The sequence below is a fragment of the Callospermophilus lateralis genome, chromosome 15 (assembly GCF_048772815.1).
Source record: "Callospermophilus lateralis isolate mCalLat2 chromosome 15, mCalLat2.hap1, whole genome shotgun sequence".
In the NCBI taxonomy this organism is placed as follows: domain Eukaryota; kingdom Metazoa; phylum Chordata; class Mammalia; order Rodentia; family Sciuridae; genus Callospermophilus; species Callospermophilus lateralis.
This window is the reverse complement of record NC_135319.1, coordinates 45,557,145-45,569,286: the sequence shown is the minus strand read 5'-3', so window position 1 is coordinate 45,569,286 and position 12,142 is coordinate 45,557,145. Positions and strand designations below refer to the sequence as shown.

The following is a 12,142-nucleotide window of genomic DNA, read 5'->3' as shown; positions in this document are numbered from 1 at the left end:
TCAGGCCTAGCTCCTCCAGGCCAGTTCAGGGGTCAAGGGAGGTCTGGGAGTCAAACCTGAGCAGCCTTGGTGACTCTGGAGGAACTAAACCATCTGTTTTCTTGTCTCAGCCACAGAGCAACAACAAAAACAGTCTCGTAAGCCCAGCCCAAGAGCCCGCGCCCTTGCAGACGGCCATGGTACCTCCTGACTACAGCTTCTCTGCCTCTGCCCCTGGCTGCCTCCTGCTCCTTCCCTCTTCCTCTTCTTGCCCTCTTTCCCCAGACTCCTTAGCCTCTTTCCTTTTCTGACTCCTATAGAGCAGGCTGCTCTGTGTGCCGTCCCATAGGACCCTTGCCCTTCATTTTCCTGCTTGGCCATGTTCCATCCTGCATGGCAGAACCATTGCTCCTGCTCCTTTTGCGATTGTGGGGAAGAGTGATCAGGGCTCTCAGCTAAACCTCACAGCCCCCGGCTGGGACCCCCATTGGGTCTGCCATTGGGGCTGGGAAGGTGAGTTGCTTATAAAAGGAGAGGGTAAGGGTCTTGTTGGAGACTGACTGTACATCAGTTCTTGGAGACCTCCTTGTAGAATCTGCCTCATCCTCTCCTTTGCAAAGGCAGGAACAGGAAGAAGGACAAGGGTCACCCACCTTCGGATGGTGCCAAGATCTTTGGGATCCTGGAGAACCCCATCTGAGTTCTCTTTAGGCTCTTCCAAGAGGCACTGTGTGTCTCAGAGCTCCCTCTGCTAGTGAAGGATAACTAGAGTTAGCAAGGGGATGACTTGGAGAGGAGGGGCCCTCTGTGTCCTGTGGACCCTTGTGCTGCCTGGCATGGTGCCAGGAGAAAGCAAAAAGTAGACAAAGTGGGCAGCTCCCTGTACTCAAGCTTGCTGAGAGTGCATCCTGGGCCTTTCTGGGAGATCTTATCATTCTCTTCTCCCTGTGTCCCTGCCTCCCGTGCACCCTTTGATGAACAATGTTAGCAGGGCTTGTCCTGTGCCCTGAGGTCTATGGCTCCTCCTATATACTTATCTGGCAGGGCCAGGGTGGGGGACATGTGGAAAGAACTCTCAGCGCAAGCAGAAACCCTTGTCTCGAATTCTTAGGTACCTGCTTCTTCCAGGCCTTTCTTTCTTACTAGCCAGTGCTGTCACCTCAATCCAGGGCTTCCCAGCTCTTTGAGATCCCAGTTGAGTCAGAATGTTTTGTCTTATGGGGATGGTGGGTGGGCATCAGTGGCCATTATAGAGTTTCTGGGAGTCCTGGTTTGGGGTTGGGCTCCCTCAGGGAGGAGCTATAGGTCTGTCTCCAGGTCAAGAGGGTAATTTTTATCTTTTCCCTCAGGAGCCACAAACCACCGTGGTACACAATGCTACAGATGGGATCAAGGTGAGTGAGTGGCTCCTGAGCCAGTCTCCTGCTTTCCAGATTAGCAGAAGACAGGTGGGCTCAGTACAGGGTCTAATGCCAGTGGCCACGTTCAGCCTGCAGCCTGATGCTGAGATGTTCACAGAGGCTGGGTCAGAGGTAACGTATGTCTGTTAGTTGCTTCATTCTGAAGAAGGGCAAACCTTAGCAACTCTGAGTCCAGGCTCTGCATTCCAACAGACCTGTCTCCAGACCTCTGGGCAAGTCCCTCAGTTTTCTTCTCTGTAAAGGGGCATTGTAATAATAATAGAATTTTCCTCCATGAGTTGTGAACTTAAGTGAGGAAAAATGTTAGCCAAAAAGAAAACTGAGGGCTGGGGATGTGGCTCAAGTGGTAGCGCGCTTGTCTGGCATGCGTGGGCCCAGATTCGATCCTCAGCACCACATACAAACAAAGATGTTGTGTCCACCAAAAAAACTAAAAAATAAATATTAAAATTATCTCTCTCTCTCTTAAAAAAAAAAAAAAGAACTCTTTCTAAAAAAAAAGTATTATTGAGCTCAAAAACCTTCCACAGCTCTGGTTTACAGAGGTGACAAGAACATGTCCTGTCTGTGGGGAAGGGGGAGGAGCAGATGAACAGGAATTAAATAAGATATAATCCAATGGGGCTAAGTACCCTGAAGAAAATGGCACAAACTGGGCCCAGTGGTGCATGCCTGTAATTCCAGCAGCTCAGGAGGATCATGAGTTCAAAGTCAGCCTCAGCAATAGTGAGGCACTAGCAACTCAGTGAGACCCTGTCTCTAAATAAAATACAAAATAGGGCTGAGTATGTGGCTCAGTGGTTGAGTGCCCCTGAGTTCAATCCCTGGTACCAAAAAAAAAAAAAAAGAAAGAAAGTGGCACAAGGTAAAGAGAGAGTGTACAGGGTCTTTAAGTGGTCAGAGAAGAGTCTCAGGAGGGGATAGTTGAGCTAGAAACTAAATGTCAGTGGGAAGGAGATGGCCAAATAACTATGGATCAGAGGGACTGTAGCTGCAGAGACACACATGCTAGAAGACTCAAGTGGAGCTTATCATGGTAAGCAAAGGGCAGAGAAGGATGTTGAATTTGGAAAAGTAGATAGGATGCTTGGTAGGGTTTGCGTTTTATTCCAGCTCTTGGCAGTTCTTTGCAGGGGAATAATATAATATAAGTTGCATTTCAAGAGATTACTGTGGTCACATATGAGCAAGAACTCAGGGAGATAGCAAGAGTGAAAGTACAGAAGCCCAGAAGCCATCATCATGGTTCAGATGTTAGATTGTAGCTGTTCATTTAAAGAGAAGAAGTAAGACATGGGATTTATCTTGAAGGTAGAAGTGATGGATTTTATTTTATATTAGCTGACTGGGATATAAAGAAAAGAGAGAAAGAGAAGAATCAAAGATGACTCCAGGTTTTAGCCTAAGTGACTAGGTAGATGATACCATTTACTGAGTTGGGAAAGGTTGGGAAGGGCATTTGGGAAACCAGAGTTTTGTAAGCCAGAAAGCAAGCGTAGAGGTTGAAGCCTCCTCCTGGTCCCATGTTCTGCTTCCAAAGGCCTTAGCATATAGAAACATGTTTTTCTTTGGTCCACAGGGCTCCACAGAGAGCTGCAACACCACTACAGAAGATGAGGACCTCAAAGGTAGGTGTTGGCCCTTGGTGGGGAAGGGACCCCAGCCATAACACAGGTACTTTGGCTCTGATGGGGCACTTGCCTTTTCTGTTCCCAGAACTGGGACTAGTGGCTCTTTATATCCCAGGATAAGTCTTGACATAAAATCCACTTTCCATGGGCCAAGGTATGAGGTTCTTGTCTGGTTGCTGAGCCAGGCAAGAGGACTCTTTTTTGACCCATGTCTACAGTAGCTACATTAGCTATACCTGGATCCAGGGTTCAAAGAGCTGTTTCTGCTGTTGAAAATGATGTGATGTCTTAGAATAGGGACATCTGAGATCCTTGCAAAAGTAGGGTGAATGTTGTCCTAGTTTTTCCAGGACCAAGGCAGTTCCCAGGATGTGGAACTTCCAGTTTCAAAACCAGGACAAGGACTGAAGATGTAGTTCAGTGACAGAGCACTTGCCTAGCATATGCAAGGCCCTGGATTGGATCCCCAGCACCACAAAATGGCAGGGGTGGGTCGGGGGAACTGGGCACAGTGGCACACACCTGTAATCCCAGCAACTGGGAGGCTGAGGCAGGAGGATTGCAAATCCAAAGCCAGCCACAGCAACTTAGCAACACCCTAAGCAACTTAGCAGACCCTCTCTCAAAATAAAATACAAAAAGGGGGGGGGGTGTTGGGGTTGTGGCTTAGTGGTTAAAGTGCCCTGGGTTCAATCCCTGCTACCAAAAATAAAGAAAGAAAATAAAAAAGCCAAAATTGTCGTGGGCCCCAGGGATGAGTTGGTCACTCTAGTCCCTAGGTCTGGCCACAAATGATAAGAGAACTGATCTGATGTCTGTAAAGCCATACTCAGCTGTGTCTTGGAGGTCCTGTGAGGATCACCAACCTAAGCTTCCCACCAGGGTGTGTGGGAAGCTTGGCAAGCCAAACTAATGGGTATCTGCCCTACTCTTTGGGTTGGCCTCTTGGAATTGCTCCCTTTGCCTTCAGTAAATGACCTTCAGCCAGGCCAACAGAAAAGACTAAGGATATTGTTAAGACGGAGCTGAGAGAGCATGCTTATTGGTAATGAGGGAAACCAAACTTTGGAAACTCCAAAAATCGAAAGAAATAAGGCAATAAAGAATGTATCGCCAGGGCTGCTAGGAATCAGGCCAGATCAGTTCAATTCTGATAATGCTGGCAGAGTAGAAGGTACCTTCGCTGCTGGGCTCTTGACCTCATGGCCTAGCCCCTCAAACGTCTTCCCCAGGAGCAGTGGTCCTAGGACAGGCTGATTTAAGGCTCCTTTGGAAGCTGCAAGGCCAGGTCTGTGCACCTTCCCAGTGCTTCAGCCTGGTAGGGCCTCTCTGGCAGAGGCAGAAGAGTGGGATGTGGTCCAGCGTCCACAGCAGCCCGAGGCGTCACCTTGCCCCGGCTCTGCGCCATGGGCTTGGGTCCTGTCTGGCTTGCTCGCTCACCTGCCTTGTTCTGTTTGTTTTGGCTGCTCTGCCTTGCCCTGCCCTGCCCTGGCTGGCTAGCTGCCCCGCTCCGCACTGGGAATGGCAGCTCGATGCCTGAAGGACGGAGCTCCCGGGACAGAACAGCCCCCTCTGCAGGCATGCAGCCCCAGCCTTCTCTCAGCTCCTCAGCCAGTAAGTGTGAGGGAGGCACATTCTGGCTTCCCACTCCCTGGCTCATCCTGAAGTCCCTCAGGGATCCCCTCCAGAGCTGTCAGCCCAACCCAGCTGTCTGTCTTAGCTTGAGGAGCAAGACCTGCGCCTGGGGTGGGGGGAACAGCTGGAGGCACTAAACAGTGGCCCAGTTAGAGGCCCTGTGCCTGAGGCCCAGAGAAATACCAGAAGAATGGGTGGAAGAATGTGGCATGGAGGGAGGGAGTAGAAAGCCACTGGGGTGTGCAGTGGGCCTTGCCTTGGCAGCAGCCAGGAAGAGGACCAGTGTCAGAAATTGGGTCCGTGGGAGGGGGACAATGGTAAAATTGAAATAGCTGAGGAACTGTGTTGTGTAGTATTTCTTGAAGCTCAGCGTAATGTCATATTAAAGGCACAAGGTTTGGGGTAAGGCAGACCCGAGTTTAAATCCAGCTATGCTACTTTCAGAAGTGTGTGAAGTAGCTTTAAACCTCCCAGAGCTTAGGTTTCCTTATCTATAAAGCAGGGAGAAAATGGCATCTACTTCAAATGTTATAAAAAGAAATGAGAAAGTAGAAGGTTTTAATACAATGCCTCGCAAGGTTAATGGCAGTTCGTTTGATATTTTTAGTTCTGTCTGTGTTGATGTCTGTGATGCCTCTCTTTGCTTCTTTTCCTCCCATTGTCTTTCCTTGTAGAGTTTCTAAACACAATCCTCTTCACCCACAGGGGCCCCAGTCAGGTCCTGCAGATGGATTTGGTTGGGTTAGAGTGGGGCCGTGTGTTGTGTGGACACGCTTGCTTGCCTCTTTAGAAAGGGAATTGAGCTCGTTGTTCCCCGAACTTGCTGCTTGCTTACCCAGAGCTGCCTACCCAGTGGTGGTGACTGTGGGGCCACCATTGGCTGTGCTACTCCCTCCCAGCTATGCCTCTTGACTGTGCTGGCCCAGCTGTGCCATGCTGGTGCTGTTCTAATGCATTTGTCTTGCAGCCTCTTGCTCCTGTGAGGAAAGGCTGGGCCAGTGAGGCCTTGGGTTAGGGTTAGCCCCAGCTCAGTCTGAGTCCTCCCTTTCCCTGCTTACATCCTCTGCTAATAGTAAAGTTTCCTGTAACTAAGCTACCTAGGAGAGCAGGATGTCACCAGCTCTCTCTGGGCTTGGGATGGGGTGGGAAGGGAGGATCTGAAGGCACCAACTCTGCTTGCCTTTGGTCTTAGCCTTTTCTTGATTTCCTTGAGGGACACATCCCGGCATGAGAGCTGGTTTGAGATTTATACTTAACCAAAGCTTGTCTAGAGTAAATGGAGCCATTTCTTGGGTGAGAGGCTGTCAAGAGTTTTTACAGTTCCAAGATCCCTTATCCCATAGAAGCCCTGTGGAGGAGATGAGCAGGATGAAGAGAATGAAGCATCTATCCTAGGGTTCTGTTCATCCTTTGGCAGCCCGCAGCCCTCATCCCTTGGCTAGATTCTGCTCTCAGGCTGGCTATTGCCCTAGGCTAGGTTCTGGGCCACTGAATGAAGGCTAAGAGTAAGGGTGGTAATTGAGACCTGACTGAGCCCCTTCTGGTGAAAGAAGTAAATGGGGGTGGAAACAGCCATATTGGGAGATGCTTCTCAGAGAGATTGAACCTGCTAGAGATGGGATGCACAGATTCCACATAGAACATTCATGGTGCTCCAGGCTCCTCAGCTGTTAAAAGAGTGTTTTCTGTGACCTGGTTGTTGATGGAGAGGGAGACAAAAGCCAGAGAACCATAATTAATGGGTCAGCTTGGAAAAGAGGTGGTCATTGGCTTTGCACACACCACTGAAGGGATGGAAGGAAAGGTGAGCTTGCTCCTCCTGCAAAGGATCTTACAGTCAGACAAGAGGGATGTCTTTGACAAAAAGATCACAGGGAACTCCATGAAGGGTTTAGGAGGGCTCTCTGTTACTTAGGAGGTTGTCCAGTTTGTAAATTGTTGGATTTTTACTCCCACAGTGCGAAAACAGGAGATCATTAAGATCACAGAACAGCTGATTGAAGCCATCAACAATGGGGACTTTGAGGCCTACACGTGAGTAGAAACCTGTTCATTGAAATGTCTCTCAGGACCTTCTCTGCTTCTAAAAAGCAACTGGGATCCCAGAGAAAAGGCCAGCTGAGGTTTGGGCATAGTGTGTGAGTTAAACCCCAAGTGCTTAGGTTGGGAGCCCTTCCACATAGATTTCCTGTTATTGATTGAGCCAGCCCATGGCATCAGGCCCCAAAGATTTTAGCTGCATTGTGAAGCATGGCCCATCACCAACCTGCTGCTACAGGATACACACCACTTATGAGGAAGAAGACACATATATCCTATAGAGGCCTGACAAGCTAGGTTTTGCTTTATTTATTTATTTTTCTCCTGCAGGAAGATTTGTGACCCAGGTCTCACTTCATTTGAGCCTGAGGCCCTCGGTAACCTCGTGGAGGGGATGGATTTCCATAAGTTTTACTTTGAGAATCGTGAGTGGGTTCGTGCTGCTGATATACTCCTGCCTGCCCCTTCACCCCTTTGCCTCTTTCCCCTGCTCACCTCCTCATCCTAGTTGCTCATTTCTCTTTTATTTGACCTTCCTGCTGCATCCCATTCTGTATGCTTTCCTCCTTGTGCTCTGCTAGTCTTGTGCCCTGGTAGTCTTAAACTGGCACCTTAGAAGGCCCTGCTCCAGAACCCCAACTACCCATTTATTCTCCAACTGCCTCAGGGCAGTGCTGGTCACCACATCAAGGTCACTGTATTTCTTTAAGCCTCATCTTTTTTCAAGACTGATTACAAACCCTTTGAGATTAGATTGAGATGATATCAGCAAGTAATAATGAAGCTCTGTGTCTGCAGGTTTCATAATAGAGGAAATTAAAACCTTAGAATAAGAATGTACAAACAAGTAACTGGACATTGGTGGAAATTTATGAGATTGGAAGTAGTGGCTAGAATCCTTCGGAATATTAAGGGAGGCAGGCATCCTGGATTGGGCCAGGGGGTGGGGGGGATATATACTGGATAGTTCCTAGCAGTTCCAGGAGATAAGGAATTGAATCATGACCACCCTCCCATCTTTCTCTCTACTCTCAGAACCACTCCCCACCCCCACTCCTATTTTTTCCTCTTCTTTCCCACTTTATCCTAGGCCTTTTCCATTCTCTCCTGAGTTTTATTTTGTTGCTGCTTTTTCCACTGACTCCCACCCTCTCCACATCTCAGCTGCCTATGTAAACCCTTGGCTATCTAATTCCAGAGTTCCTATTAGTTCTAAGGAGAATCTCCTGTAACCCCTATGTAACTGTGGAATTAAACTAAAAAATGAATCTCAATAAAAACCTCACAGTTATACAGCCTGTGCTGATAATGGCAATCCAACTTTCTTTACCTTTCCCCAAGAGGATGCTGGGAGCTCTGGGGATAACCTGAGCTGCGTGCTTTGGTTATTTTATTTTAACTTTGGTACCTTTTCAAGTTGTGAATCTATTTTGAATGTTTTGAGTTCATGATTTTACTCTGCAGCAGCAACAAGCCAACCTTAGAAATCTAAGCATCAGCCTAACAGAGTAGAGAGAAGCTGGGATGTGGCCTAGTGAGACAGTGCTTGCCTGGCATGCACAAGGGCCCTGGGTTCAATCCCCAGCACTGCAAAAATAAATAAATAAGTAAAAGTCAAAAGACCATATAGTCATATGAGCCTCCCATTAGAGTCATATGAGTTTGAATGTGTGATTTGGACAGATTAATCTCCATGAGCCTATTTCCTTCTTATATGAAGGAAATATCAACGAAAAAAATACATCTCATTCATATAAAATCTCCAGTACAATGCCTGATTAAAAGAATAGCTGCTATATTGATACTGTTATCCACATTTATTTCTTTTGGATAATTGAGTCTAATATAATGGGGTATCCTGACCTCTGGAGAGTATATGGGGGACTTGGAGATTCTGTGAACAGTTGCTAGTGGGAGGGTGAGACTTGGAAGTGTGGGGAGGGAATAAAATGCTGGTGCCCAGGCTTGACACACTCCTACCTACCCCACCCTACCCTTCCCCCTGCAGTCCTGTCCAAGAACAGCAAGCCCATCCATACCACCATCCTAAACCCACATGTCCACGTGATTGGGGAGGACGCAGCTTGCATCGCCTACATCCGTCTCACCCAGTACATCGACGGGCAGGGTCGGCCCCGTACCAGCCAGTCAGAGGAGACCCGGGTCTGGCACCGCCGGGATGGCAAGTGGCTCAATGTCCACTATCACTGCTCAGGGGCCCCTGCCGCACCATTGCAGTGAGCTTCAGCCACAGGTGCTTGTGGTAGGGGAGAAGGGGCAGGGAGGGGTTGGGTCAGGTGGGGTCAAAGAAGGAAGAGTAGGCTAGGAGGTGAAACTTGGGAAGGAGGTATGGGCCATCCCAGAAGAAAGGCAAAGGCTGGGGAGTGTGGTTGAAATAAGTTACACTCTGAACTCTAATTTGAGTCTGCTTCTATGACTCCAAATTAGGTGCACACAGTTACTTATCCTCCCTAAGTCTCACCTTAGCTGTTAGAGAGGACAAGTGTGGTGCCTGCCTCCTTAAATTTTTGTAAGGGTTAAATAAATAAAATAAGTAAAGCACTTACTAAGTACTTAAATGTGAGACAGTGTTATATTTAAACATTAGCTTCTCCCCCACCCCAACTTTCTTAGGCCCTAGGACCTCATCTGTGTGCTCATTGTCCTCTATTCTATTACCACCTTCTGTCCTGTTTAACAGGGGGATTAGGAGATTCCAGCTGGAGGTCGAACCTTCGCAGCCAGTGGCTCTGGAGGGCCTGAGTGACAGCGGCAGTCCTGTTCGTTTGAGGTTTAAAACAATTAAATTACAAAGCGGCAGCAGCCAATGCACGCCCCTGCATGCAGCCCTCCCGCCCGCCCTTCGTGTCTGTCTCTGCTGTACCGAGGTGTTTTTTTTACATTTAAGAAAAAAAAAAAGATTGTTTAAAAAAAAAAATGGAATCTGTACCATGAAGCATTTCAAAACCACCTACAGCCCTTGGGCTTGCAAGAAGACAGGAGTTTGTGTGATGCCCATCCTGGCATGAACGTTGGGCTCACCCACCAGTCCTGAAGAGGTGAGCTTAGCCTCAGAACCCCCACGGACCCATGGGGACCAGGCAAGGACTCTGACAGAGCTTTGGGGGCCATGATGTGATTATGGCCCCTGAGGTGGCCTGCTTACCCCAGGTCTATGAGTGGGCTTCTTCGGAAACTGCATAAGCACCTAGAAAGAAGCTGATGAAAACACCATGGCTGTTAGACCTACTTGAGAGAGAATGCAGAACTCTCAGCCAGCTGTGGACGCAGCTGAGAAGCAGTGGCCTCAGGACTGAGGTCCCGGACTTTGCTGTACTGTTCATTTAGCATAGAAGGGAAGAGAATTGGTGCTGCAGAAGTATGTCTGCTATGAAGCTGATGAGAAACCTCGTGTTAGTCTGACATGCACTTATTTACTCATCCATTTCTATAGGATGCACAATGCCCTTGGGCCCTGATATTGGGGCCTAATCCCTGCAGGTGGGAAGGGGAGGTTTTGCTGCTTTGCTTCGTGTTTGTGTTCTTGATAACTTAGCAAGGAGGGAGCCAGGCCCTGGTCAGGGCTCCCTTTGTCGCCTTTGGCAGTTCTGTTTCTGGACCATCTTTGTCTTGCCTTTTCATGGTGGTGGTCCCCCATGCTGACCCTCATCTGGACCTGGGCCCTCCGTGAAGTGCCCCTGTGGGATGGGAGGAGTGAGGCAGTGGGATAAGAGGTGGTGGTTGTTTCTATGCATTCAGGCTGCCCTCAGGGTTGCCTCCCTTCTTACTCTACTCTTGCTGCACGTCCATCTCTTTCCCTGTCTTTGAGATTGACCTGAGTGCTCTGGCAAGAAGCGTCCTCTTGAAAGAGGCCTCTACTGACCAACTGAAGTATAGACTTACTGCTGGACAATCTGCATGGGCATCACCCCCCCTCACCTGCATGTACCCAAAAAAGGTGTTCAGAGCAGACTCCTACATTCATTGTCTCTCTCTGCTCAAGGAGTTCCATTCCAGGAGGAAAAGATCTACCCTAAGCCAATATGAGAAGATAATGGAGGAGCAATTGGTCATAGCCTTGGGTTTCTCCCAAAACAACTGTGCATATTTATCTGCACAAATATCTACACTTTTGGGGGAAAGGTGGGTAGACTCCAGCTCCCTGGACTAACTTCAGGAGGCACAGGATCAGGGAAAAGAGGCAAAGCTACAGGTTTACTTTGGAGCCAGCTGAGGAGAGCAAACTCACAGGTGCTGATGCTTGGATTTAGCAAGGCTCCTCTAGCGCCTCATGCATGCCCCAGCCCCTGGGCCCTACCCACCACCCTGCCCTGCAGCCTGCAGTGCCAGCTCGCAGATACCTTCACCACAGGGATTGGTTTTGCTGGCTTGAAGACAATGGTCTTAGAGTTCATTGAGACCCATAGCTTCATATGGCTGTTCCAGCCCCACTTCTTAGCATTCTTACTCCTCTTCTGGGGCTAATGTCAGCATCTATAGACAATAGACTATTAAAATAATCTTTTAAACAGGAAATGGAAGGCATTTGATGCAGAATTTTTGCATGACATAGAAATAATTTAAAAATAGTGTTTGTTCTGAATGTTGGTAGACCCTTCATAGCTTTGTTACAATGAAACCTTGAACTGAAGATATTTAATAAAATAACCTTGAAACAGTCCATTGTGTTATTGTTGTTGGAGGCTTATGCTCAGGGGCTTAGATTTTAGCAACCTGCATTACAAGACATTAGATGGAGAGAAGTATCTTCTCCCACTTCCTTTTAGGATCTTCTCAGAAGAGGATTTTCTTATAGGCCCCCTGGCTGCTAAGGGGAGTCAAGGGGTGGCAGAGATGACGCGGGGCCTTAAGAGGTGGGCTAAGACCAAGATGTGGGGGCACCGGCCTGTAATCCCAGCGATTCTGAGGCTCCTAATACCAGAGGTTCCCAAGTTCGAAGCCAACTTAAGCAATTTAGCGAGGCCCTAAACAACTTTAGTGAGACCTTGACTCAAAATAAAAGGGGTTGGGGATGCAGCTTAGTGGTTAAGCACCCCTGGGTTCAATCCTTGGTACCAAAAGGGGTGGGAATGGGGGAGGTGGGCTACGGGTTTCGCCACGCCTCCGGGCCCCGCCTGCGTCCCGGGCTGGCCCCGCCCCTGCTCAGTGGGCCGGCCCGGCTCCCCCTCCGCGGGTCTGAGTGGATGAGCCCGTACCCTCGGCCCGCCCCTCTTCTGGAGCCGCGGCGCCCGACGCTCACCAGACTGTGCCACCGTTTGGAGTGTAGGGGGTACGCTTCTGCGGGCTGGGCGTGGAGCCTGGCGACTCCTAGGCCGCGGCTCGGGCTGAGCACACCGGAGGACTATTTGGGCTCCTCGCGCCTCGGTCGCGAGACTGCCAGGCTCAGAGCTGTCGCGACCCGAGTGGGTGAAAAGA

The 12,142-nt window shown here is 49.0% G+C and overlaps 1 protein-coding gene across 16 annotated transcripts in view; it reads left to right on the top strand.

The window, feature by feature from the left end:
• Camk2g (calcium/calmodulin dependent protein kinase II gamma) overlaps positions 1 to 11,387 on the top strand; it is a 58,720-nt gene extending 47,333 nt beyond the window's left edge. For 4 of the 16 annotated variants that reach the window (XM_076835305.1, XM_076835302.1, XM_076835319.1 and 1 more), the window contains 8 exons: positions 111 to 179; positions 1,329 to 1,373; positions 2,980 to 3,028; positions 4,532 to 4,645; positions 6,625 to 6,700; positions 7,037 to 7,131; positions 8,715 to 8,960; positions 9,408 to 11,387. In XM_076835305.1, coding sequence (XP_076691420.1) covers positions 111 to 179; positions 1,329 to 1,373; positions 2,980 to 3,028; positions 4,532 to 4,645; positions 6,625 to 6,700; positions 7,037 to 7,131; positions 8,715 to 8,947 — 681 coding nt within the window. In that variant the 3' untranslated portion in view covers positions 8,948 to 8,960; positions 9,408 to 11,387. The remainder of the gene's footprint in view (positions 1 to 110; positions 180 to 1,328; positions 1,374 to 2,979; positions 3,029 to 4,531; positions 4,646 to 6,624; positions 6,701 to 7,036; positions 7,132 to 8,714; positions 8,961 to 9,407) is intronic. The other 12 variants (XM_076835311.1, XM_076835308.1, XM_076835306.1 and 9 more) reach the window with 5 other exon arrangements.
• Positions 11,388 to 12,142: the final 755 nt, after the last annotated feature.